Raw genomic sequence first — 23,941 nt, 5'->3', positions numbered from 1 at the left:
ATTGCAAGAAATTTATTAAATTATTATTATTAAAGCTACAAAAAATACCTGAAAATTTGCACAAAAAAGTACTAAAAACAGATTTTATTTTCCTTTGTCAAAATTTTAAATACATAATTCTAACATTTGTTGACGTCCTGGCATTGGTTTCTTGATCAGTCTCTGGAAAGTCTCTATAATGAGAAGAGTTAACCATTTAAGACCTGAAAAAATTGGCCTGATTTCTTAAAAGTACATAAAAAGAAGACAATGAGCAGCTCTGCGAGAAATGACCCAAAAAAACTGCACAAAATCAGAAGTTACAAGAAGATTTCCTGAAAATGAGGAAAAAAGAAAGGTTTGTTGTTGTTGTTGTTGTTGTTGTTGTTGTTGTTGTTGTTGTTGTTGTTGTTGTTGTTGTTGTTGTTGTTGTTGTTGTTGTTGTTGTTGTTGTTTTGAGACTGTACTTGAGCTTAATGAGGTCTCAGGATAACGGCATGTGCTGTTTTGCACATTTCACACATTTGTTTTGTTGTGTTGAAAAACTCGATATGTCTGCGCTAAAAATAAATTGCTGTTTGTTAAAATGAATTAAAATAAAATAGTTGAGAAAAACGAAAAGTCAATAACAAAACCCAACAAGGAAAGTTGTTATATAATGCACAAATGTATTTCTGAAGCAAAATTTTAAATATATAATTGGATTAAATCTATTATTGTTGTTTTTTTGGTTTTTAATTTTCTAATATTTTTCTTTTGCTCTTTTTCAGGACATTTTTCTTGAAACCTTTTATTTCTTGCTAATTTTTGAGGTAATTTCTTGCCTTTTCTAACTTTTTTTGTTTTGTTTTGAACAAAATCAAACTAATTTGCTCGGGTTTCAAAAGCCTAAATACTTGTGCACATGAAAACTGATGTACATCCAGGCTGTGAACCTAAACCACAGAAACTCCTGCAGGTGCAATAACCTCAATAAATACATATTGTGTTTGCAAAGATGTGAAACAATATTCCTGTGTGCACTTTGCACTTGAATTTATATTTTTATAATGCAGGTATAAAATATGGCCCTTAAAAGCCTTCGAATTGAAGCCGACATTAAATAAACATTTTTATATTTTTTTCCTCCATGCGGCTCATTTTAAAAACCCCCGGTGAGAGAAAATGCACTTCAGACAAAATGTTGTGTTAGTGATTATCTGAAATCAAAAGACAATTAGAGAGAAGAGGCACTCGATGGAGAGAGCAGTCCTCCACCGGAGCCTAATCGCCTCCCCAGTTAGTCGTTTGCTTTTACAGGCGGCGTTTTATTTGTTAATGACAGGACGGCGATGAAGGCTGGCACGAGGGTAAAAGGTCACGAGGAAACTCAAATCAATAAGTTTCCTCCTGCTGGGAAAATGGGTAAAATATTCAGTCGATTTATGAATAATGACTCCGAGGATTCTGCTTGTTTGACTTTAAACAGACACGACGACGGTGCTGAAAAGGTCACGGGGTCGCTAAAATCAATGTGCTCTTCCCCAACATGTAGTTATGGAAATACAAACTAAAACTCACATTATTTTGCTATTTGTTTTCAGGAGACATAAATAGACACGGAGGTCAGCACATGTCCTCGGCTCTCTGTGGACGTAATTATGAGCAGAGTCTCAGAGAGGGCCCGCAGCAGGGTCCCCACACATTATCACAGACTAAATTTAAAACTTAGATCATTTTTTGCTTGACATTTTTCAAACTTACAAGTATAAGATTCAAACAATGTTGAAACATAAATTCAGCACGCCACAAAATATGTTCAAGGGCTGTCAGAAATGTATAAATCCAACAGTAATATCTTTTTGTACTGTTTCTGGCTGCAATAACTGGTGTCATTTTTGGCGATTTTCTAAGAAAACATGCCTTTTAAAAATGTAGGAAAAGAGAAATAAATCGCCTCAAATTTTTTTTTCGCCAAAAATTAAACATGCCTTCATATAAACATGCCTTTCAAACACATCTTCTAAAAGAAACAAGAAATCTCCCAAATTTTCTATAAAAAAAACACCACAAATAAAATTAAAAAATCAGTAAAAATACATAAAAAAAACAACTAAGCATTGCCAAAATTTCAAATAAAACATGCCTCTGAAACTCATTTCCTGAGAAATAAAAATCTACAAATATTTTTCTTTATTTTTTTGCTATAAAAATTGCCACATTTTTTAAAAGAAATAAATAATTTCTTTACATTTTTTGGGTGATTTTAAAGTTACTGCTGTTATGAATTAATCAATCAGATTTTATTTAGCACCTTTTAAACATCAAGTGCAATTTAAAGTGCTTTACAGTTTGTTTGAAAAACAAAAAACAAAACAAAAACAAACATATGAAATAAGCAAAAATGGATCTTAAAAAGTAGAATAAGTAAAAACAATAAAAATATATTTAAAAAATATATAAATTAGTAGGACTCTACATAAAAGCCAGACTTAAAAGATGTGTTACATTGTCAATCAATTTAGTACAAACAACACACGTTTAATCATTTTTACTACTTCCAGGACTTTTCCAGGCCTTGAAAATGCGATTTGAAATTCTGTGGGGTCATGATGAAACAGCACGTCGCCTCCCCTCCCTCTGATAAATTAACAACAGTCCCTAAGTGAGTAATACGCCCAACTGCCGCAGACTGTATGTCATGTATCCATCCGCGCCAGCTGTGAAAACGTCATTTTCACCGTCTGCTCTAAAAACACGATTAATGTCCTCTATTAAAACTGTCATTGTGTTTTTTACAGAGAATAGCCACGTGTGTCAAATTCCGTAATAATTTCATGGTGTATTTGTAGATATATATGTGGTATAGTTCCATTGGGTGGGACAGCGGAAGGATATTAGACTCGTTTCGTATAAATACCGCTCCGCCGCTGTTTGCGTGTTAAACCTTCTGCACACAGGACCGAACGAGCTCGACTCAAACACCGGTGGAAACCATTTGTTTGTGAGTATTTTAACCTTTTTAACGAGCATACAGCTTACATGAACGTAGCTTTTTACATATGTGTCGTCGTGTGTTTTTAATGCAATTAAATTAAGCTGTTTGTAACGAATAAATGACGAGCTACGCCCAGAGTTTTGTAAGCTAACAAAGCTAGCCGCGGCCGAGCTGAAAAACAAACGACGTCAAAACATAGAATTTAACCAAAATTCAGCTTTTTATTCGGTTAGTTAAATCGATGAATGAATAAACGTTAACGTCTAAATTGTTTAAGTCGTTGAGGATAAATTTGTGACCGTTAAAGCGAATAAATCGACAATTTATTGCGGCATCCGGTTACCTTAGCAACTTTAGCTCGTTAGCTCCGTTAGCTGTTAGCAGACTCAAAAACAGGAAGTCTGTCTTGATGAATATAATTCTGTTTTAACATTTTACCTGCTGTTTCAAATAGTATAAAACACATTTTGGGGATTTTTCTGTTTGTTTTACAGAACTTCTGGTACTTTATGGCCCCTTGATCCTTTTTATGAAATTGCGACGTCGGCTAACTGTTAGCTAAACAGTGCAGCTAACGGCGGTCCGATGATTTGTCAGCAGGCCCAAACAGCTGTGATGTAACGTAACGAAGTAACGCGACTTCGCTTAAGTACTTTAGTATGTTATGGGTATCTGTAGTTGAGTTTCTATGTTATGTATCACTTTTAATTCACTAAAGTCGCAAATAATATTTACTGATATTGCATTACATCCGAAATGAAATGTGCATTTTTTAATTCAATACATTTTTAAAAAATATTTACTTCCACTCCATTGTATTTCCTAAATGTTGGCATTATTTTACCCCAAATTTTATTGGTAAGATGTGTTATTTTATTCCTCCAAATTTCCCAAATGACCTTTTCAATGAAAAACAAAAGTTCAATCAACAATGTTTATTAACTGACGTGTTTACCCTTATAACACTGCTATAACACTGCTATAACACTGTTATAACACTGCTATAACACTGTTATAACACTGTTTCCTAAAGGAAGTATTAATGTTTATGCCACCAGATTTTCTGAATAAAACGCCTTTTTCATAAAATGTGCTACACAAAGAAAGATTGTTATTGATGATATTTTTGTAATATTATGATCAATCATCTGTTAAGTGACTCTGCTCAAAAGCATGAATGTCAAACATTACGTGGTTTCATCTTTGTAAATATGATACGCTGCTTTATCTTTGTCCTGCGTCTAAACCCAACATACTGTTGATGATGCAAAAACATTGATGTCATCAGTTAATCAAAAACAGATCATTTTAGTGAATGAGCTGTTGAAGCGTTTTTGTTAACAGAAATTTGAATGTAATAAAAGGACTTTATTAGTTTTCTTTCATTTTTTTAAATTTAGATTTTTTTTCTCAACAGAGTCAAAATGCAGATCTTTGTCAAGACGCTGACTGGAAAAACCATCACCTTAGAGGTGGAGCCCAGTGACACCATTGAGAATGTGAAGGCAAAGATCCAGGACAAAGAGGGCATCCCCCCGGACCAGCAGCGTCTGATCTTCGCCGGAAAGCAGCTGGAAGACGGCCGCACCCTCTCCGACTACAACATCCAGAAGGAGTCCACCCTCCACCTGGTGCTGCGTCTGAGGGGCGGCATGCAGATCTTTGTCAAGACCCTCACTGGAAAGACCATCACCCTGGAGGTGGAGCCCAGCGACACCATCGAAAATGTCAAAGCCAAAATCCAGGATAAGGAGGGCATCCCTCCTGACCAGCAGCGTCTGATCTTCGCCGGAAAGCAGCTGGAAGACGGCCGCACCCTCTCCGACTACAACATCCAAAAAGAATCCACCCTCCACCTGGTTTTGCGCCTCAGGGGCGGCATGCAGATCTTTGTGAAGACCCTCACTGGAAAGACCATCACCCTGGAGGTGGAGCCAAGTGACACCATTGAGAACGTGAAGGCCAAAATCCAGGACAAAGAGGGCATCCCTCCTGACCAGCAGCGTCTCATCTTCGCCGGAAAGCAGCTGGAAGACGGCCGCACCCTCTCTGACTACAACATCCAGAAGGAGTCCACCCTCCACCTGGTGCTGCGTCTCCGTGGAGGGATGCAGATCTTCGTGAAGACCCTCACTGGAAAGACCATCACCCTGGAGGTGGAGCCCAGTGACACCATCGAAAATGTCAAAGCCAAGATCCAGGACAAAGAGGGCATCCCCCCAGACCAGCAGCGTCTCATCTTCGCCGGAAAGCAGCTGGAAGACGGCCGCACCCTCTCCGACTACAACATCCAGAAGGAGTCCACCCTCCACCTGGTGCTGCGTCTCCGTGGAGGAAACTGATCTGCTTTAAGCGTCCCAGTAAACCCACCAGTTATTCCAGTGTTGAAATCGCTCGTTCTGCTCCTGTTGTCATTCCCTTTTTTAACATTTTTTATTTCAAAGTTTTTCAATAAAGGTTGAGCATTCCTGAATTTTGCTTTAAGTTGCTTTAATTTCATTTTAACTGCTTTCGCTGACAGTTAGTGGTGATGTTTTTGGCCTCCAGAACTTGATTTGAAACAGAAAATACACAAATATGATGTGAAAATGGAAAAAATGGATACACATTCATGTTTTTTTGTGGTCCAGCATTGATATAAGTTAACTGCGATTTGTGGGTGAAATGTTTTTCATTGTGACCTAAAAAGCAAAACCTCCATGAAAACGCTGCTGTAAACTGATCGTAACCAATAAAATGGCTTCTGACCGTCACCTGCTCACTCTTTTTATTTAATACTTATATATTAATATATTAAATATTCGTTAAAATAAGTCGTTGGGATTCCCAGTGTTTAAAATCTTCGAACAGAAGGAACCAGTCAGATTAACCCTTTGAGTAAGTGAGTATTTTTTTTTTTTTACAAGAACAGTTTAAGAAATTAGCAAGAAATTAAGAAAGCTGCAAGAAAATAGCCTGAAATTAAAGACAACATAAAGAAATGTCAAAGTGCTGAAAGAATTTTAAATGAATCATTTAAGAAATCGTTTTCTGGATATTTCGGGTATTTTTTTGTCTCCCACTCCTCATTTCGTGCAGTTTGGAGGTTGTTGCTGCTCGCTGAGTTCTCTGCTTTCAGTGGATAACGTGAATGTGGAAGCTGCCTGAATAAAGCACAAGAAAACTGACGTGGATCCAGGTTTCAAAGCTGAAAGTACAAATAAAGATGAGCTTTTGAGGTTTTTGGAGACTGAAGAAAGGGTTAATGTTTGTCCAGCAGATGTCACCAGAGACTTAACTGTTACAGTGTAGCAGGGTGAGTTTTGTCAATTGGACTTTTAATTATCCTCCTTTTATTTATTTATTTTAACAAAAACAGCAACACCATATACCACATATAGTACTTTATTCCAAGTAAAGTCATGCATTAAAAAAATTAAAGTACAAAAGTATTAATGTATTAATGTTTCATCGCTTCAGTGGTAAAATGTGGAGCTCATTTTAAATAAGTTTTCATTCTGCTGCGTAGCTTAAGAGTTAACCCCTTTGAGGATCAATTAAGTTTTAAATAAAGTTTTAACAATTTAATCGTTTATTGTGAATAATCTACATATGCAGTTTAACTAGTGTGATCAAATCAATGCAGTGAAGTTTAGAAAAAGTACAGTATTTCCCTCTGAGATGCAGTAGAAGTATAAAGTAGCAGAAAATGCAAACACTCAAAAGAACAAGTAACAAAGAATTGTACACAAATAAATGTACTTCATGACTATTCATCACTGTAGCCGAACACCATTGTATCAGTAAAGCATATATTTCTAATTACTTCTAGATTTAGATTTTTAGTATAATTTCTGTTGTTGGTTAGGAAGAATATTTTATTATTATCATATATTTCATTTTTGAATATAAACTTTGATAAACTGCTGAGAAACTTCTGAAAGTCCGTTTTTGTGTACTTTTGCTTCTTTGAGCATCACTAAATACTTTTTAAAAATCAGTCATTTTACCTGTACAAAAGTTTTTTTAAAATGTTTTTTGTATTATTAATATTATTATTACCTAATTATTTTATTAACTTATTGTTGTACATAATGCTTTGCTTGAATTTCTAATCTTACAAGGTGTCCTTAAGTGCTTTCAAATGCACTTTTTAAATAAAATGTCTTATTATTATTATTATTATTATTATCATCATCACAGGATGTGACGTCATCAACCGGAAGATAGTGGGCGTGTCTAAAACATTTAAAATCTCATCATGGCGGCTGCTCTGATGACTCCCGCGTCACTGACAGACTCGTTTACCTGCCATCAGGTGTTTGTGCTGGTCTCACTGGGACTGAGAGGCCGCGCGGACTGGTTTCATTCTGGATTTCGAGCTCACGAGCTGAAAAGTTTGTTCTGGGGCAGATTTCGGAGGATCTGGGCTGTCCGCGAGACTCCGACAGGTGAGTACAACAACAACACTCACCTGTGGAGCGTAACTGCTGCTCCGCGTTCACCAACGGTCGAGAAATATTCATTCACTAAGATAAATAAAAGTACTAAAACAACCGCGCGAAAATAATCGTAAAGTCCCGCGTTCAGTTTCTACGTAACTTCCTCCGCGCTGAAAATGTTAGCTAATGTTAGCTAGCAATGCTAATCATCGTTAGCTAGCAAGCTAACAACAACAAACAGTTCGTGGAGGGAAAGTTACTTCTGAAATGTAACCGGTTACAAACTACTACTTATTATTTTAAAAAGTATTAATATAATACCTTATAAGCAATTTAACTTCTAACGTTTGTTTGCCTTTTGATTGTTTTGCTAGCTAGTTAGCAGTGGTAATAATGGCGAGCTCTAATAACAACAACAACAACAACAACAATGATAACAATGATAATAATAATAATAATAATGATATTAATAATAAATAATCTGTGTTTGGAAGGCTAATTTTGCAAAGTAATGGATTACAGATTACTACTGACCCTGTTCACCTGTAATAGTTGCGTAGTTAATGTTTTGTCTTCATTACTTTTATTCTTTCTAATAATAATTTTAATAATAATTACAATCAATTCGCGTGGTGAAGGTTACTTTTGAAATGTGATGGTTTTTTAAATTACTAGTTACCCTTTTAAAATGTATTAATGTAATGCTACCGAAGCACTGTAACATAAAACGTTTGATGGCTAGCTCCCTAATAATAATAATAATAATAATAATAACAACAACAACAACAACAACAACAACAACAAATAATTAGTGTTTGGAAGGTTACTTTTGAAAAGTAATGGAAACAGTTTACTAGTGTTCCTGTCTAAAATATAATAAGTTACATAACTACTTTAAAAAATAATCAAAGTGACGCAACTTAGAAGATTTGATTATTTTTAAAAGTATATATATATATATATATATATATATATATATATATATATATATATATATATATATATATATATATTGCTAGCTGGCCAATAACAACAAGTACGGAGTGTTTGTGAGTTTACCTTTGACATGTGATGCGTTACAGAGTACCTGTCTCTGTTCAAATGTAATAGTTGTGTAGTTAATGTTTTGTCTTCAATCCTTTTTGTAAAAACATTTGACTCGAATATGACAACAAAATAAAACCAGAATTTTGATCCTGACTTTATTCAAGATTTATGTTCTGGACATTTAATTCCTAAAACATGGATTTTCTTTTGGCTTTTGACAGTATTTTCTGATTTAAAAAAGATAAAAACCGAGTCTGAAACCTGTCTTTATTCATGCTTCATGTTCAGATATCTCTTCTAGAAACAAATGTAAACTCCATAATTCATAATATAAAGTTTTCTTTCCAAAAACTTGTACGATGAATAAAATAATTGTCTTAAAATAAGTAACTGGGGACTCTTTCTGCTGATATCTGAGTGTTAAAATTTTAACCCAAATCACCATTGTGTGAGTGTTTATGGAGTCAAAACAAAACAACATAATCAGATTTCAAAGCTTTATTACATTTTAATTTTTTACATCCATAATGCAAATACATCATCTTCTTCTTCTCTATTATTCTTTAAATGCACAAAAAAAGCAAAACAAATCATGATGAGTAATATGATGCCTAACGCAGGTTCAAAGTGAGTTCATGCATTTATTATTATGATTATTATTAATAACATTTTGTTTTTTTGCAGCTATTACGGTCACTACAGGAAGCTTCTCAGTCAGTTCTCAGAGAGCTGACTTTTTTATTTTAAGCCGAGGAGTTTTATAATACAATTTATCCGATAAAGATCCAATTATTCTGTGTTAAAAACACTTTCTGTAACGGGCTAAGCCTCTAAAAGTTAATTTAAACTGAGATAAGGTGTCCACGTCAGGCAGATTACGGGTTATAATCTGAACCTCCTTCCCTCTGGGTCACAGGATGGTTTCAGCGCACGAGTCGAAGAAGCGAGTGCTGAGTTTTTCATCAAAGTCTCTGCGTGTTTCAGGTGGAGGCCGCCGCTGCTGATGGGGGGGCGAAAGGCGGCGGCGTTGTCGTCTGGAGTAGAAGCCCGACTCCTCGCAGTCCGAGTCCACCTGGATGCTGACCTGGGGGACGGGCGGGCGCGGCGGCGGTGGCGGCGGCGGCAGGTGTGACGGAGCGTCCCCGGGGGCGAGGCTGGAGGTCTGGGAGTGGGCAGGTGAGTCTGGGCAGGAGATCTTCAGGTGCAGAGTGATGCTGTGAAACCAGCCAGGTCACACTTTTACTCTCCATCTCACACACACACACACACACACACTTTTTTATGTGCAGCTACATCAAGTAAAAGTACTTTATACTTGTAAATACTTTCAGAAATACTACCTTAACCTCCAGGGACCGTTCGGCTGTTTGTTTCTTCATAACTGTGTGTGTGTTGATGCATGTGTCCTAAATGTAGTCCAGATTGTGTATTTGAGTGTAATCAGTGAATTTGCAGCTCAGCTCCTACAATAAGTCTAAAATACACTGTGGAAACTAAATAGTTACATTCAGACTGTTCAGGTCCAAAAATGCTCCATTGAAACCCATTCAAACTGACATTTTTGATCCCACAGCCATCAGAGCAGAAAAACAGGCAAGGCTGTGATAGAGTGATAAACTCATTCATATAATAATAGTATGACTTCATAATAATGTTAATAATTAAAATAATTCTTCTTTTTCATCTAAAAACATAGTAGCATCATTGCAAAAATCTGGTATTTAAAGGGTTAAAATTCTGAAAATTAATGAATATTTATGATCAGGACTGATGTTGGTTAAAGAATAAACTCAGTGAAAGTGGAAAATCATAATAACCTTCAGCATCATTCCCAAATTCACTTTCAGTTCATCAGTCAGTCATAAATATATTCAGCACTTCCGTTAATGGCAGATTATAATGGGAGGGTTTTTTGTCAAAAATTTTTTCTTTTTAGGACTTTTTGAAATTATTTTCTACACTATGACTTTTTTCACCTTTTTATGACAAACTATAATCTGACTTTTTTTTGACATACTCTCCCATGACCCTTTTCCTTTTTTTGATATCTACAATGTGACCTTTTTTACTTTTAATGACATACTATGATGTTATTTATTTTCAATAAAATACTGACTTTTTCCCGTCTTTATGACATACTGTGCTATTACTTCCTTTTTTCTTTATATGACGTTCTGTAACATGACATTTATCGTTTTTCTTTTTGACATACTGTAGTATTAAGACTTCATCTTTTTATAACAAACTATAATATGACTTTTTTCTTTTTTATGGCATACTATGTTATGACTTTTCTTTTTTAAATGAGATACTATGTACTATACCATGTTTGTTTAATGTATAATTCCTGTACATTGAGAGCAAAGCTAACCAGAGTCAAATCCTGTGTTTGTGTAAGAAAACGTAGCCAATAAAGTTGATTGTGACACATGTAATACGACTTTATTGTCTGTTATTATAACATAATATACTATGACCTTTTTTTCTAGTTTTTATTAACTATAATGAGACCTTTTTTATTATTATAGAAATACTTTATTACTATGACTTTTTATTTTGACTATACTACTATACCAATATATTACTTTTTCTTTTTTACGGCAATCTTATCAATATGACTTTTTTCTTTTTTTTTTTGACATACTTTTTTATTATTATATTTTTTATACCATGCTATGCTATGACTTTTCTTATGATATACCACGCTTACTTTCTGCTGTATATGATATGCTTATTGTTATTGTTATTATCAGTGTTCTGTGTCTTTTGGCCATTTTGTTACAGTATTTATCAAATATGTCTCTACTTTTTCTGCCTTCACTTGTCTGCCGTTTGTCGGCGTTATTGACGAGCTTGTTTTATTAACTCTTTGGTGTACAGCCTCGGCTTTGCCTTGTTTGCCAAAGCACTTTGTAAACTGTGTTTTTAAAGTTGCTATATAAATAAAGTTATTTATATTATTACTTTATCATCATGACTTTTTCCCTTTTTATTGCATACTTAATCAGACTTTTTTTTCTTTTTATGACATACTATGTACTTATTTTTTTCTTCATGTGACATACTGTAATATGACCTTTATCTACTTTTTTTGACATACTTGAGTATTAAGACTTTTTTCCTTTTATGACACACCATAATGTGACTTTTTTCTTTTTTATGGCATACGATAATATGACTTTTTTCTTTTTTGTAGCATACTATGTTATGCCTTTTCTTTTTAATGACATACTATGCGCTTACTTTTTTCTTTATATGACTTAATGTTTAATACCTGTAGTTACCTAAAGCTGTAAGCAGCGATGAAAGGGCCCTCGCATCCCCACGTATGTGGGGGTGTTGATGAACTCCAGCTAAAGCGGCCGTTTGTTTCTGTGAAAGTCGAATAATGTACGCAGAGTTTGAGATATTTCACCGGAGGGCACATAAATGCCACATTAAATTTCATGTAAATTAATTCATTTATTAATTAACATTAAAACACATAACCTTTTGTAAGATTAGGGTTAAAGTACCTAAAACATTGATGGGAAATCTGGAGGTTTAGCTCAGTTGGTTTGACGGCTGGTTGTTGACCCTGAGGTTGTGGGTTCGAGTCTCGCTCAGGACAGGTGACTTTTAACAAATGTTGTGCAAATGTGAAAAGTAAAGGCAACGTCCAAATTAGTATCAGTAACTGACATGTGGCTCAGGGGATAAGGTAACTGGTTGAAAACCCAAAGGTTGGCTGTTCAATTCCTGCAGTTGTCGTGCAACAGTACAAAGTCCACAATTCAAATTTTACGGGATAATGCCAAACTTGGTAAAAACTACATAAACCAGACTAAGAGACAATTGTGTCACTAACAAAATTTCATACATTTGAATATTAAAACATGTCAGTACTCTCTAAAGGACAAAGTATGTTTTTATGTCACAGTTTCTAAATTACCTCAGATTTTACTTTGACATTTCTTAACCGATATTCTTTGATTTCGACAGACGCATCTGCCGATACTTTTTACTTGTTTCTGGACAACTTCTTCTGATTTATCAGCCAAAATGATATATCGCTCAACTTTACGTGCCATAATTTGTTCTGTAATATCACAATCAGTGTCTAAACTGTATGAATCTACAGTCAAATTATATTTTATGGCATAAAAAAAAAATATTGGCTAATATCTGTTTGCTCTACTAATATAAGGGTCATACGGTATTGAAACGGAAAATTCAGTATCGGCAGTGACATCTGTTCAAAACTCCACTGATATACGAGTCAGGCTGATGATCAGCGTCAAGTTAGTAGCTGGGAAAATTCAGTTTATGAAAATTTAGGAGACAAGGAGACAATTGTGTGTCTTTTAACTGTTTTAAGTGTTCATTGCGAGGTACGTCATCGATTGTTTTAGGACCTAAGGGAGGTATCGTCCCCGTCTTTCATCTGTCCAGAGTCGCTGTTGCTGCTGTTCCCACCTTAGTACTCTGCCACTGTCCTATTCCAGTCCTTTACTTTATATTTCTTCTATTTAACCTGGTTTTAATTCTATTTTTACCTCTTATTCTCTCATCCTCTACCTCCATCTTGTACCTTCACTCAACTTCCTGTCTCCTAACTCAACTTCCTGTCTCACAAGCCTACTGCCTGTAACTTGACTGACCTTACTGTCTCTCATGTCTCTTAACTTAACTTCTTGTCTTTCCCCCAACTTCCAGTCTCTTGACTGTCCTTCCTGTCTCTCAACCCAACTTCATGTATTCAGTGTCCCCTTTAGCTTCGTGTTTTGTCCTCAAAAATTTGTGTCTGAGACAAGATTTGAACCTTTGACCTCTGAGACTCGAACCACTTGCTTTATCCACTGAGCTAAACCTCCTGAAGTCACATGATTTCGACGTTCCACGCACCCAGAGAAGTAACGGTTACCGGTAATCGCAGTCACGATCATCGTGATGTGAAAATTTAATATCGTTACATCTCTCGTCTCACGGGTCGGTGCTCGGGCCCGAACCAGAGTCAAAGTCCTTGTTTGTGTAAGAAAACTTGATTCTGACATACCTTAATTTGACTTTTTTTGTCTGTTGTTACGACATATAATACTGTGACCTTTTTTTTAAATTAACTACAATGAGACCATTTTTCCTTATTAATGAAATATTTAATCACTGTGACTTTTTTCTTTGTTATGGCAAACTTTATAATTATTATGATTTTTCTTTTTTATAAAGTGTGAAGCTATGACGTTTTTATGATATACTTTACTTACCTCTTTCTTTATATGACAAACTGTAATAACTTTTTTCTTTGGACAACATGTTTTTCTTTTTTTTATGACATACTACCTACATACTTTTCTTTTTTAATACTATGACTTTTCACATTTTGAAGGCATGCTATACTCAGACTTTTTGACTTTTTGATCTCACACTATGGTTTCACAAACTTAAAACACAAAGCCCTGCCATATATCTTGTACTTTTATTTGGATACAATAATGTCACACCATCACTATCTGTAACAGCAATGATGTAAAAAAGTGATTAATGAGTATAATTTTCATAATTATTTAGTATAAATCCACCAAAATACTTTGCACAGTTCAAAGCTCTTACTGTCAGTCTTACTGCAGCTTTTAACCCCCGACATCAGCTATTTTATTTTGCTTTTAAAAAGTCATTAAAAACTGCACACCGAGGAAAACTTCAGCCGAAATGTTTGTGTTTATTACTTCTTTGCATTACAGTAAATACTCAGACATACAGTACCTCATAAAGAGCAGGTAAATAATAGTAATATACAGTATCTTTGCAGTAGAACTGACAGTAGTACTTTTGACTGTCAAATCAGAGTATTCAAGTAATTTGGGATTAATTATAATTAAAAAAATTACAGAATAATAACTGTTATCTGTTAAGCGTGATTAACATCCATGCCATCTTTGTTAAAGTTTCCTGAAAGGATCAACAGACCTTCAAAGACAAAACCTCAACACAGAAACACTGACAGCGAGCTTCAGAATAAGCTGTAAAATAGTTTTGTTGTGACTTACGTTTGTCTCCTAATTTTGGTGTTGAAAATGTCAGATGACGATGTTTTTCAACACAACCACTAACTTTAATATGAGTACGAAATAGAGATGATTGACAGGCTGTCCAATATGCAGACCTGTGATCAGCATTCGTGTGCACAATAATAACGGGAGCTTGATATTGAAACTAACGTCTGATTTATTGTCTTTACAGAGACATCCGGTCGTACGGATGGCGGATCAGAGTGAACATCCATGGTGATGCAATATGAAGAAGATGACACATTTTGCAGTGAGTATAATCATCTAGAAATACAAATTGAAACTAGAGCATAGATTTTCTGTATGTATAACTTAAGCAGCTTATGCAATAACTCATGCACTGCACTGTACACAGTACTTTCTATGCATGAGCACTGAATTACCTCCTACATTATCTCTACTGTACAAGCCTGCAATGTAAAAACAAGATTGGCAGTTCAGATAAAATGCCTAAAATTATCATCCAACATGTGTTTCTGTGTTGTAATTATGTGTTTTGTTTGTCTGAAGGTGACGGTGTCGCTGTCCCAGCCAGTGATTGTTGTACCTGCGGTCTAATTCACACTGATCGGACGTGACAGTCGAGTACGGGTTCGTCTCCTGTAAGATAACACAGAAACACAAAGAAAGCATGTGCACAACACACAGAGACACAGAGATAACGAAGGTGAACAAGACTTGTAAAGAACTTGTATATGATATATTTAGATGTGATGTTTATTGCTTTATATGACATACTACACTATGATTTCTTTTTTTGTTGTATGATTGAAATTGCATTTTAAAAAAAGTACTTTAATTTTAATTAGTGATTGCATACTGCACTGTAGCTTTTCATGACAAAATGTGACTTTTTTAAAACTTTTTGACGGCATACTGTTCTGGCACGTGACCAAAAAGGCAAGGCTATAGTATGGAAAAATGTCAAAATATGACACGTTCCAAAAACAGCCGAAAACACCTCAAAACAGCATGAAACAGCGTGCTAATAAAAACCAAAGCATAGACTTTTGCAAAAACGGCAAAAAACACAAAAATTTAGCATGTTGAAAAAATGACCAAAGAGGCAAGGCTATAGTATGGAAAAATGTCAAAATATGACACGTCCCAAAAACAGCCGAAAACACTCGCTCCTAGGATCACTGGGACACGCAAACCCTGACATGGGACCTCCTTCCCGTGGGCTCACCACCCATAGGAGGGGCCGTAGGGGTCGGGTGCAATGTGAGCTGGGGGGCAGCCGAAGGCGGGGACCTTGGCGGTCCGATCCTCGGCTGCAGAAGCTAGCTCTGGGGACGTGGAATGTCACCTCTCTGGTGGGGAAGGAGCCTGAGCTGGTGCGCGAGGTTGAGAAGTTCCGACTAGATATAGTCGGCCTCACCTCGACGCATGGCTTGGGCTCCGGAACCAGTCTTCTTGAGAGGGGATGGACTCTCTTCCACTCTGGAGTTGCCACTGGTGAGAGGCGCCCGGGCAGGTGGCAATACTTATTGCCCCCGGCTCGGTGCCTGCATCGCTGGGAGTTTACGCCCGGTGAATGAGAGGGTAGCCTCCCTCCGCCTTGGGTTGGGGACGGATCCTGACTGTTGTTTGTGCCTATGGTCCAAACAGCAGTTCAGAGTATCCACCCTTTTTGGAGTCCTTAGAGGGGGTGCTGGAGAGTGCTCCTTCTGGGGACTCCCTCGTTCTGCTGGGGGACTTCAACGCTCACGTTGGCAACGACAGTGAGACCTGGAGGGGCGTGATCGGGAGGAATGGCCCCCCCGATCTGAACCCGAGTGGTGTTTTGTTATTGGACTTCTGTGCTCGCCACAGATTGTCCATAACGAACACCATGTTCAAGCATAAGGGTGTCCATATGCGCACTTGGCATCAGGACACCCTAGGCCGCAGTTCAATGATCGACTTTGTAGTCGTATCGTTGGACTTGCGGCCGTATGTCTTGGACACTCGGGTGAAGAGAGGGGCGGAGCTGTCAACCGATCACCATCTGGTGGTGAGTTGGCTCGATGGTGGGGAGGACGCCCGGTCAGACCTGGCAGACCCAAACGCATAGTGAGGGTCTGTTGGGAACGTCTGGCAGAGTCTCCCGTCAGAAGGAGCTTCAACTCCCACCTCCGGGAAGAGCTTCACCATGTCCCGGGGGAGGCTGGGGACATTGAGTCCGAGTGGGCCGTGTTCCGTGCCTCCATTGCTGAGGCGGCCGACCGGTGCTGTGGCCGTAAGGTGGTTGGTGCCTGTCGGGGCGGCAACACCCAAACCCGCTGGTGGACACCGCGGTAAGGTGCCGTCAAGCTGAAGAAGGAGTCCTATCGGGCCTTCTTGGCCTGTGGGACTCGGAGGCAGCAGACAGGTACCGACAGGCCAAGCGGAATGCGGCGGCGCGGCGGTCGCCGAGGCGAAACCCGGGCATGGGAGGAGTTCGGGCGAGGCCATGGAAAACGACTTCCGGACAGCTTCAAGAGGTTCTGGACCACCATCCGGCGTCTCAGGAGGGGGAAACAGTGCTCTGTCAACACTGTGTATGGTGGCGACGGGGCGCTGCTGACCTCGACTTGGGACGTTGTGGATCGGTGGAAGGAATACTTCGAAGACCTCCTCAATCCCACCGACACGCCTTCCGTTGGGGAAGCAGGGCCTGGGGACCCGGGGGTGGGCTCCTCTATCTCTGGGGCTGAGGTTACCGAGGTGGTCAAAGCTCCTCGGTGGCAGGGCCCCGGGGGTGGACGAGGTCCGCCCGGAGTTCCTCAAGGCCCTGGATGTTGTGGGGCTGTCGTGGCTGACACGACTCTGCAACATTGCGTGGACATCGGGGGCAGTGCCCTTGGACTGGCAGACTGGGGTGGTGGTCCCTCTTTTCAAGAAGGGGGACCGGAGGGTGTGTTCCAACCACACGGGGATCACACGCCTCCGCCTCCCTGGTAAGGTCTATTCTGGGGAACTGCAGAGGAGGGTTCGCCGGATAGGCGAACCCCGGATTCAGGAGGAGCAATGCGGTTTCGCCCGGTCGTGGAACTGTGGACCAGCTCTGGACCCTTGGCAGGATCCTTGAGGGTGCTTGGGAGTTTGCCCAACCAGTCCACATGTGCTTTGTGGACTTGGAGAAGGCATTCGACCGTGTCCCTCGGGGAGTCCTGTGGGGGTTCTCCGGAATATGGGGTTTCGGACTCCCTGATACGGGCTGTCCGTTCCCTGTATGACCGGTGCCGGAGCTTGGTCCGCATTGCCGGCAGTAAGTCGAACTCGTTTCCGGTGAGGGTTGGACTCCGCCAGGGCTGCCCTTTGTCGCCGATTCTGTTCATAACTTTTATGGACAGAATTTCTAGGCGCAGCCAGGGTGTTGAGGGGGTCCGGTTTTGGTGACCTCAGGATTAGGTCTCTGCTCTTTGCAGATGATGTGGTCCTGTTGGCTTCATCGGGCCGCGACCTTCAGCTCTCACTGGATCGGTTCGCAGCCGAGTGTGAAGCGGCTGGAATGAGAATCAGCACCTCCAAATCCGAGGCCATGGTTCTCAGCCGGAAAAGGGTGGCGTGCCCCCTCCGGATCGGGGATGAAGTCCTGCCCCAAGTGGAGGAGTTTAAGTACCTCGGGGTCTTGTTCACGAGTGAGGGAAGGATGGAACGGGAGATCGACAGGCGGATCGGTGCGGCGTCTGCAGTAATGCGGACTCTGCACCGGTCTGTCTTGGTGAAGAGGGAGCTGAGCCGAAAGGCAAAGCTCTCGATTTACCAGTCGATCTGCTCCTACCTCACCTATGGTCACGAGCTTTGGGTAGTGACCGAAAAAGAACTAGATCAAGGGTACAAGCGGCCGAAATGAGTTTCCTCCGTAGGGTGGCTGGGCTCTCCTTAGAGATAGGGTGAGAAGCTCGGTCATCCGGGAGGAGCTCGAGAGAGCCGCTGCTCCTCCGCATTGAGAAGAGCAAGATGAGGTGGCTCGGGCATCTAATGGGATGCCTCCAAGACGCCTCCCTGGTGAGGTGTTCAGGGAACGCCCCACCGTAAGAGGCCCAGGGAAGACCCAGGACACGCTGGAGAGACTATGTCTCTCAGCTGGCCTGGGAACGCCTGGGTCCCCGGAAGAGCTGGATGAAGTGGCCGGGGAGAGGGAAGTCTGGGTTTCCCTGCTTAGGCTGCTGCCCCCGCGACCCGACCCCGGATAAGCGGAAGAAAATGGATGGATAGATGGATGGATGTTGAAAAAATGACCGTAGAGGCAAGGCTATAGTATGGAAAAATGTCAAAATATGACACCTCCCAAAAACAGCCGAAAACACCTCAAAACAGCATGAAATAGCATGCTGATAAAAACCAAAGCATAAACTTTTGCAAAAACGGCAAAAAACACAAAAAATTTGGCATGTTGAAAAAATGACCAAAGAGGCAAGGCTATAGTATGGAAAAATGTCAAAATATGACACGTCCCAAAAACAGCCGAAAACACCTCAAAATAGCATGAAATAGCGTACTGATAAAAACCAAAGCATAGACTTTTGCAAAAACGGCAAAAAACACAAAAATTTAGCATGTTGCAAAAATGGCCAAAGAGGCAAGGCTATAGTATGGAAAAATGTCAAAATATGACACGTCCCAAAAACAGCCAAAAACATCTCAAAACAACATAAAATAGCGTGCTGATGAATGCTATAGCATAGACTTTTGCAAAAACAACCAAAAACACAAAAATTTAGCATGTTGAAAAAATGACCAAAGAGGCAAGGCTATAGTATGGAAAAATGTCAAAATATGACACCTCCCAAAAACAGCCAAAAACACCTCAAAACAACATAAAATAGCGTGCTGATGAATGCTATAGCATAGATTGTACAAGAAACGACCAAAAACACAAAAATTTAGCATGTTGAAAAAATGACCAAAGAGGCAAGGCTATAGTATGGAAAAATGTCAAAATATGACACGTTCCAAAAACAGCCGAAAACACCTCAAAATAGCATGAAAAAGCGTGCTGATGAAGGCAATAGCATAGATTGTACAAGAAACGACCAAAAACACAAAAATTTAGCATGTTGAAAAAATGACCAAAGAGGCAAGGCTATAGTATGGAAAAATGTCAAAATATGACACGTCCCAAAAACAGCCAAAAACATCTCAAAACAACATGAAATAGCGTGCTGATGAATGCTATAGCATAGACTTTGCAAAAACAACCAAAAACACAAAATTTAGCATGTTGAAAAATGACCAAAGAGGCAAGGCTATAGTATGGAAAAATGTCAAAATATGACACGTTCCAAAAACAGCCGAAAACACCTCAAAACAGCATAAAAAAGCGTGCTGATGAATGCAATAGCATAGATTGTACAAGAAACGACCAAAAACACAAAAATTTAGCATGTTGAAAAAATGACCAAAGAGGCAAGGCTATAGTATGGAAAAATGTCAAAATATGACACGTCCCAAAAACAGCCAAAAACATCTCAAAACAACATAAAATAGCGTGCTGATGAATGCTATAGCATAGTTTGTACAAGAAACGACCAAAAACACAAAAATTTAGCATGTTGAAAAAATGACCAAAGAGGCAAGGCTATAGTATGGAAAAATGTCAAAATATGACACGTCCCAAAAACAGCCAAAAACATCTCAAAACAACATAAAATAGCGTGCTGGTGAATGCTATAGCATAGACTTTTGCAAAAACAACCAAAAACACAAAAATTTAGCATGTTGAAAAAATGACCGAAGAGGCAAGGCTATAGTATGGAAAAATGTCAAAATATGACACGTTCCAAAAACAGCCGAAAACACCTCAAAACAGCATAAAAAGCGTGCTGATGAATGCAATAGCATAGATTGTACAAGAAACGACCAAAAACACAAAAATTTAGCATGTTGAAAAAATGACCAAAGAGGCAAGGCTATAGTATGGAAAAATGTCAAAATATGACACGTCCCAAAAACAGCCAAAAACATCTCAAAACAACATAAAATAGCGTGCTGATGAATGCTATAGCATAGACTTTTGCAAAAACAACCAAAAACACAAAAATTTAGCATGTTGAAAAAATGACTGAAAAGGCAAGGCTATAGTATGGAAAAATGTCAAAATATGACACCTCCCAAAAACAGCCGAAAACACCTCAAAATAGCATGAAATAGCGTGCTGATAAAAACCAAAGCATAGACTTTTGCAAAAACGGCAAAAAACACAAAAATTTAGCATGTTGAAAAAATGACCGAAGAGGCAAGGCTATAGTATGGAAAAATGTCAAAATATGACACCTCCCAAAAACAGCTGAAAACACCTCAAAATAGCATGAAATAGCGTGCTGATGAATGCTATAGCATAGACTTTTGCAAAAACAACCAAAAACACAAAAATTTAGCATGTTGAAAAATGACCAAAGAGGCAAGGCTATAGAATGGAAAAATGTCAAAATATGACACGTTCCAAAAACAGCCGAAAACACCTCAAAACAGCATAAAAAGCGTGCTGATGAATGCAATAGCATAGATTGTACAAGAAACGACCAAAAACACAAAAATTTAGCATGTTGAAAAAATGACCAAAGAGGCAAGGCTATAGTATGGAAAAATGTCAAAATATGACACGTCCCAAAAACAGCCGAAAACACCTCAAAATAGCATGAAATAGCGTGCTGATAAAAAACCAAAGCATAGACTTTTGCAAAAACGGCAAAAAACACAAAAATTTAGCATGTTGAAAAAATGACCGAAGAGGCAAGGCTATAGTATGGAAAAATGTCAAAATATGACACGTCCCAAAAACAGCCAAAAACACCTCAAAATAGCATGAAATAGCGTGCTGATGAATGCTATAGCATAGACTTTTGCAAAAACAACCAAAAACACAAAAATTTAGCATGTTGAAAAAATGACCAAAGAGGCAAGGCTATAGTATGGAAAAATGTCAAAATATGACACGTTCCAAAAACAGCCGAAAACACCTCAAAACAGCATAAAAAGCGTGCTGATGAATGCAATAGCATAGATTGTACAAGAAACGACCAAAAACACAAAAAATTTAGCATGTTGAAAAATGACCAAAGAGGCAAGGCTATAGTATGGAAAAATGTCAAAATATGACACGTCCCAAAAACAGCCAAAAACATCTCAAAACAACATAAAATAGCGTGCTGGTGAATGCTATAGCATAGACTTTTGCAAAAACAACCAAAAACACAAAAATTTAGCATGTTGAAAAAATGACCGAAGAGGCAAGGCTATAGTATGGAAAAATGTCAAAATATGACACGTCCCAAAAACAGCCAAAAACATCTCAAAACAACATAAAATAGCGTGCTGATGAATGCTGTAGCATAGACTTTTGCAAAAACAACCAAAAACACAAAAATTTAGCATGTTGAAAAAAATGACCGAAAAGGCAAGGCTATAGTATGGAAAAATGTCAAAATATGACACGTTCCAAAAACAGCCGAAAACACCTCAAAACAGCATAAAAAAGCGTGCTGATGAATGCAATAGCATAGATTGTACAAGAAACGACCAAAAACACAAAAATTTAGCATGTTGAAAAAATGACCAAAGAGGCAAGGCTATAGTATGGAAAAATGTCAAAATATGACACGTCCCAAAAACAGCCAAAAACATCTCAAAACAACATAAAATAGCGTGCTGATGAATGCTATAGCATAGACTTTTGCAAAACCAACCAAAAACACAAAAATTTAGCATGTTGAAAAAATGACTGAAAAGGCAAGGCTATAGTATGGAAAAATGTCAAAATATGACACCTCCCAAAAACAGCCGAAAACACCTCAAAATAGCATGAAATAGCGTGCTGATGAAAACCAAAGCATAGACTTTTGCAAAAACGGCAAAAAACACAAAAATTTAGCATGTTGAAAAAATGACCGAAGAGGCAAGGCTATAGTATGGAAAAATGTCAAAATATGACACCTCCCAAAAACAGCTGAAAACACCTCAAAATAGCATGAAATAGCGTGCTGATGAATGCAATAGCATAGACTGTACAAGAAACGACCAAAAACACAAAAATTTAGCATGTTGAAAAAATGACCAAAGAGGCAAGGCTATAGTATGGAAAAATGTCAAAATATGACACCTCCCAAAAACAGCTGAAAACACCTCAAAATAGCATAAAAAAGCGTGCTGATGAATGCTATAGCATAGTTTGTACAAGAAACGACCAAAAACACAAAAATTTAGCATGTTGAAAAAATGACCAAAGAGGCAAGGCTATAGTATGGAAAAATGTCAAAATATGACACGTCCCAAAAACAGCCAAAAACATCTCAAAACAACATAAAATAGCGTGCTGATGAATGCTATAGCATAGACTTTTGCAAAACCAACCAAAAACACAAAAATTTAGCATGTTGAAAAAATGACTGAAAAGGCAAGGCTATAGTATGGAAAAATGTCAAAATATGACACGTTCCAAAAACAGCCGAAAACACCTCAAAACAGCATAAAAAAGCGTGCTGATGAATGCAATAGCATAGATTGTACATTAACGACCAAAAACACAAAAATTTAGCATGTTGAAAAAAATGACCGAAGAGGCAAGGCTATAGTATGGAAAAATGTCAAAATATGACACGTTCCAAAAACAGCCGAAAACACCTCAAAACAGCATAAAAAGCGTGCTGATGAATGCAATAGCATAGATTGTACAAGAAACGACCAAAAACACAAAAATTTAGCATGTTGAAAAAATGACCAAAGAGGCAAGGCTATAGTATGGAAAAATGTCAAAATATGACACGTCCCAAAAACAGCCAAAAACATCTCAAAACAACATAAAATAGCGTGCTGATGAATGCTATAGCATAGACTTTTGCAAAAACAACCAAAAACACAAAAATTTAGCATGTTGAAAAAATGACCAAAGAGGCAAGGCTATAGTATGGAAAAATGTCAAAATATGACACGTTCCAAAAACAGCCGAAAACACCTCAAAACAGCATAAAAAAGCGTGCTGATGAATGCTATAGCATAGATTGTACAAGAAACGACCAAAAACACAAAAATTTAGCATGTTGAAAAAATGACCGAAGAGGCAAGGCTATAGTATGGAAAAATGTCAAAATATGACACGTCCCAAAAACAGCCAAAAACATCTCAAAACAACATAAAATAGCGTGCTGATGAATGCTATAGCATAGACTTTTGCAAAAACAACCAAAAACACAAAAATTTAGCATGTTGAAAAATGACCAAAGAGGCAAGGCGAGAGGAGGGAAAGATGGCAAAATATGACAAGTCCCAAAAACAGCCAAAAACATCTCAAAACAACAGAAAATAGCGTGCATGGTGAATGCTATAGCATAGACTTTGCAAAACAACCAAAAACACAAAAATTTAGCATGTTGAAAAATGACCGAAGAGGCAAGGCTATAGTATGGAAAAATGTCAAAATATGACACGTTCCAAAAACAGCCGAAAACACCTCAAAACAGCATAAAAAAGCGTGCTGATGAATGCAATAGCATAGATTGTACAAG

At 38.3% G+C, this 23,941-nt stretch overlaps 2 protein-coding genes across 16 annotated transcripts in view; one reads left to right on the top strand and one right to left on the bottom strand.

The window, feature by feature from the left end:
• Window positions 1–2,807: 2,807 nt before the first annotated feature.
• Window positions 2,808–5,709, top strand: ubc (ubiquitin C). Its single transcript, XM_042509133.2, has 2 exons — window positions 2,808–2,962; window positions 4,374–5,709. Exon 2 carries the CDS (start codon window positions 4,381–4,383, stop codon window positions 5,296–5,298), a length of 918 nt encoding a protein of 305 aa, XP_042365067.1. The 5' UTR covers window positions 2,808–2,962; window positions 4,374–4,380; the 3' UTR covers window positions 5,299–5,709.
• A 3,198-nt stretch (window positions 5,710–8,907) lies between these two features.
• slc4a5b (solute carrier family 4 member 5b) overlaps window positions 8,908–23,941 on the bottom strand; it is an 81,492-nt gene continuing 66,458 nt past the window's right edge. For 9 of the 15 annotated variants that reach the window (XM_088070811.1, XM_088070818.1, XM_088070817.1 and 6 more), the window contains 2 exons: window positions 15,019–15,071; window positions 8,908–9,638 (listed from right to left, as the gene is read on the bottom strand). In XM_088070811.1, the coding sequence (XP_087926937.1) occupies window positions 9,335–9,638; window positions 15,019–15,071 (357 nt within the window). In that variant the 3' untranslated portion in view covers window positions 8,908–9,334. Of the gene's footprint in view, window positions 9,639–14,932; window positions 15,072–23,941 lie in introns of those variants that run through there. The other 6 variants (XM_088070821.1, XM_088070823.1, XM_088070824.1 and 3 more) reach the window with 4 other exon arrangements.

The sequence above is a fragment of the Plectropomus leopardus genome, chromosome 20 (assembly GCF_026936395.1).
Source record: "Plectropomus leopardus strain MGB_pleo_1.0 chromosome 20, ASM2693639v1, whole genome shotgun sequence".
NCBI lineage: Eukaryota > Metazoa > Chordata > Actinopteri > Perciformes > Serranidae > Plectropomus > Plectropomus leopardus.
Note: the sequence above shows the minus strand (reverse complement) of the source record. Positions and strands in the feature narration are given on the sequence as shown.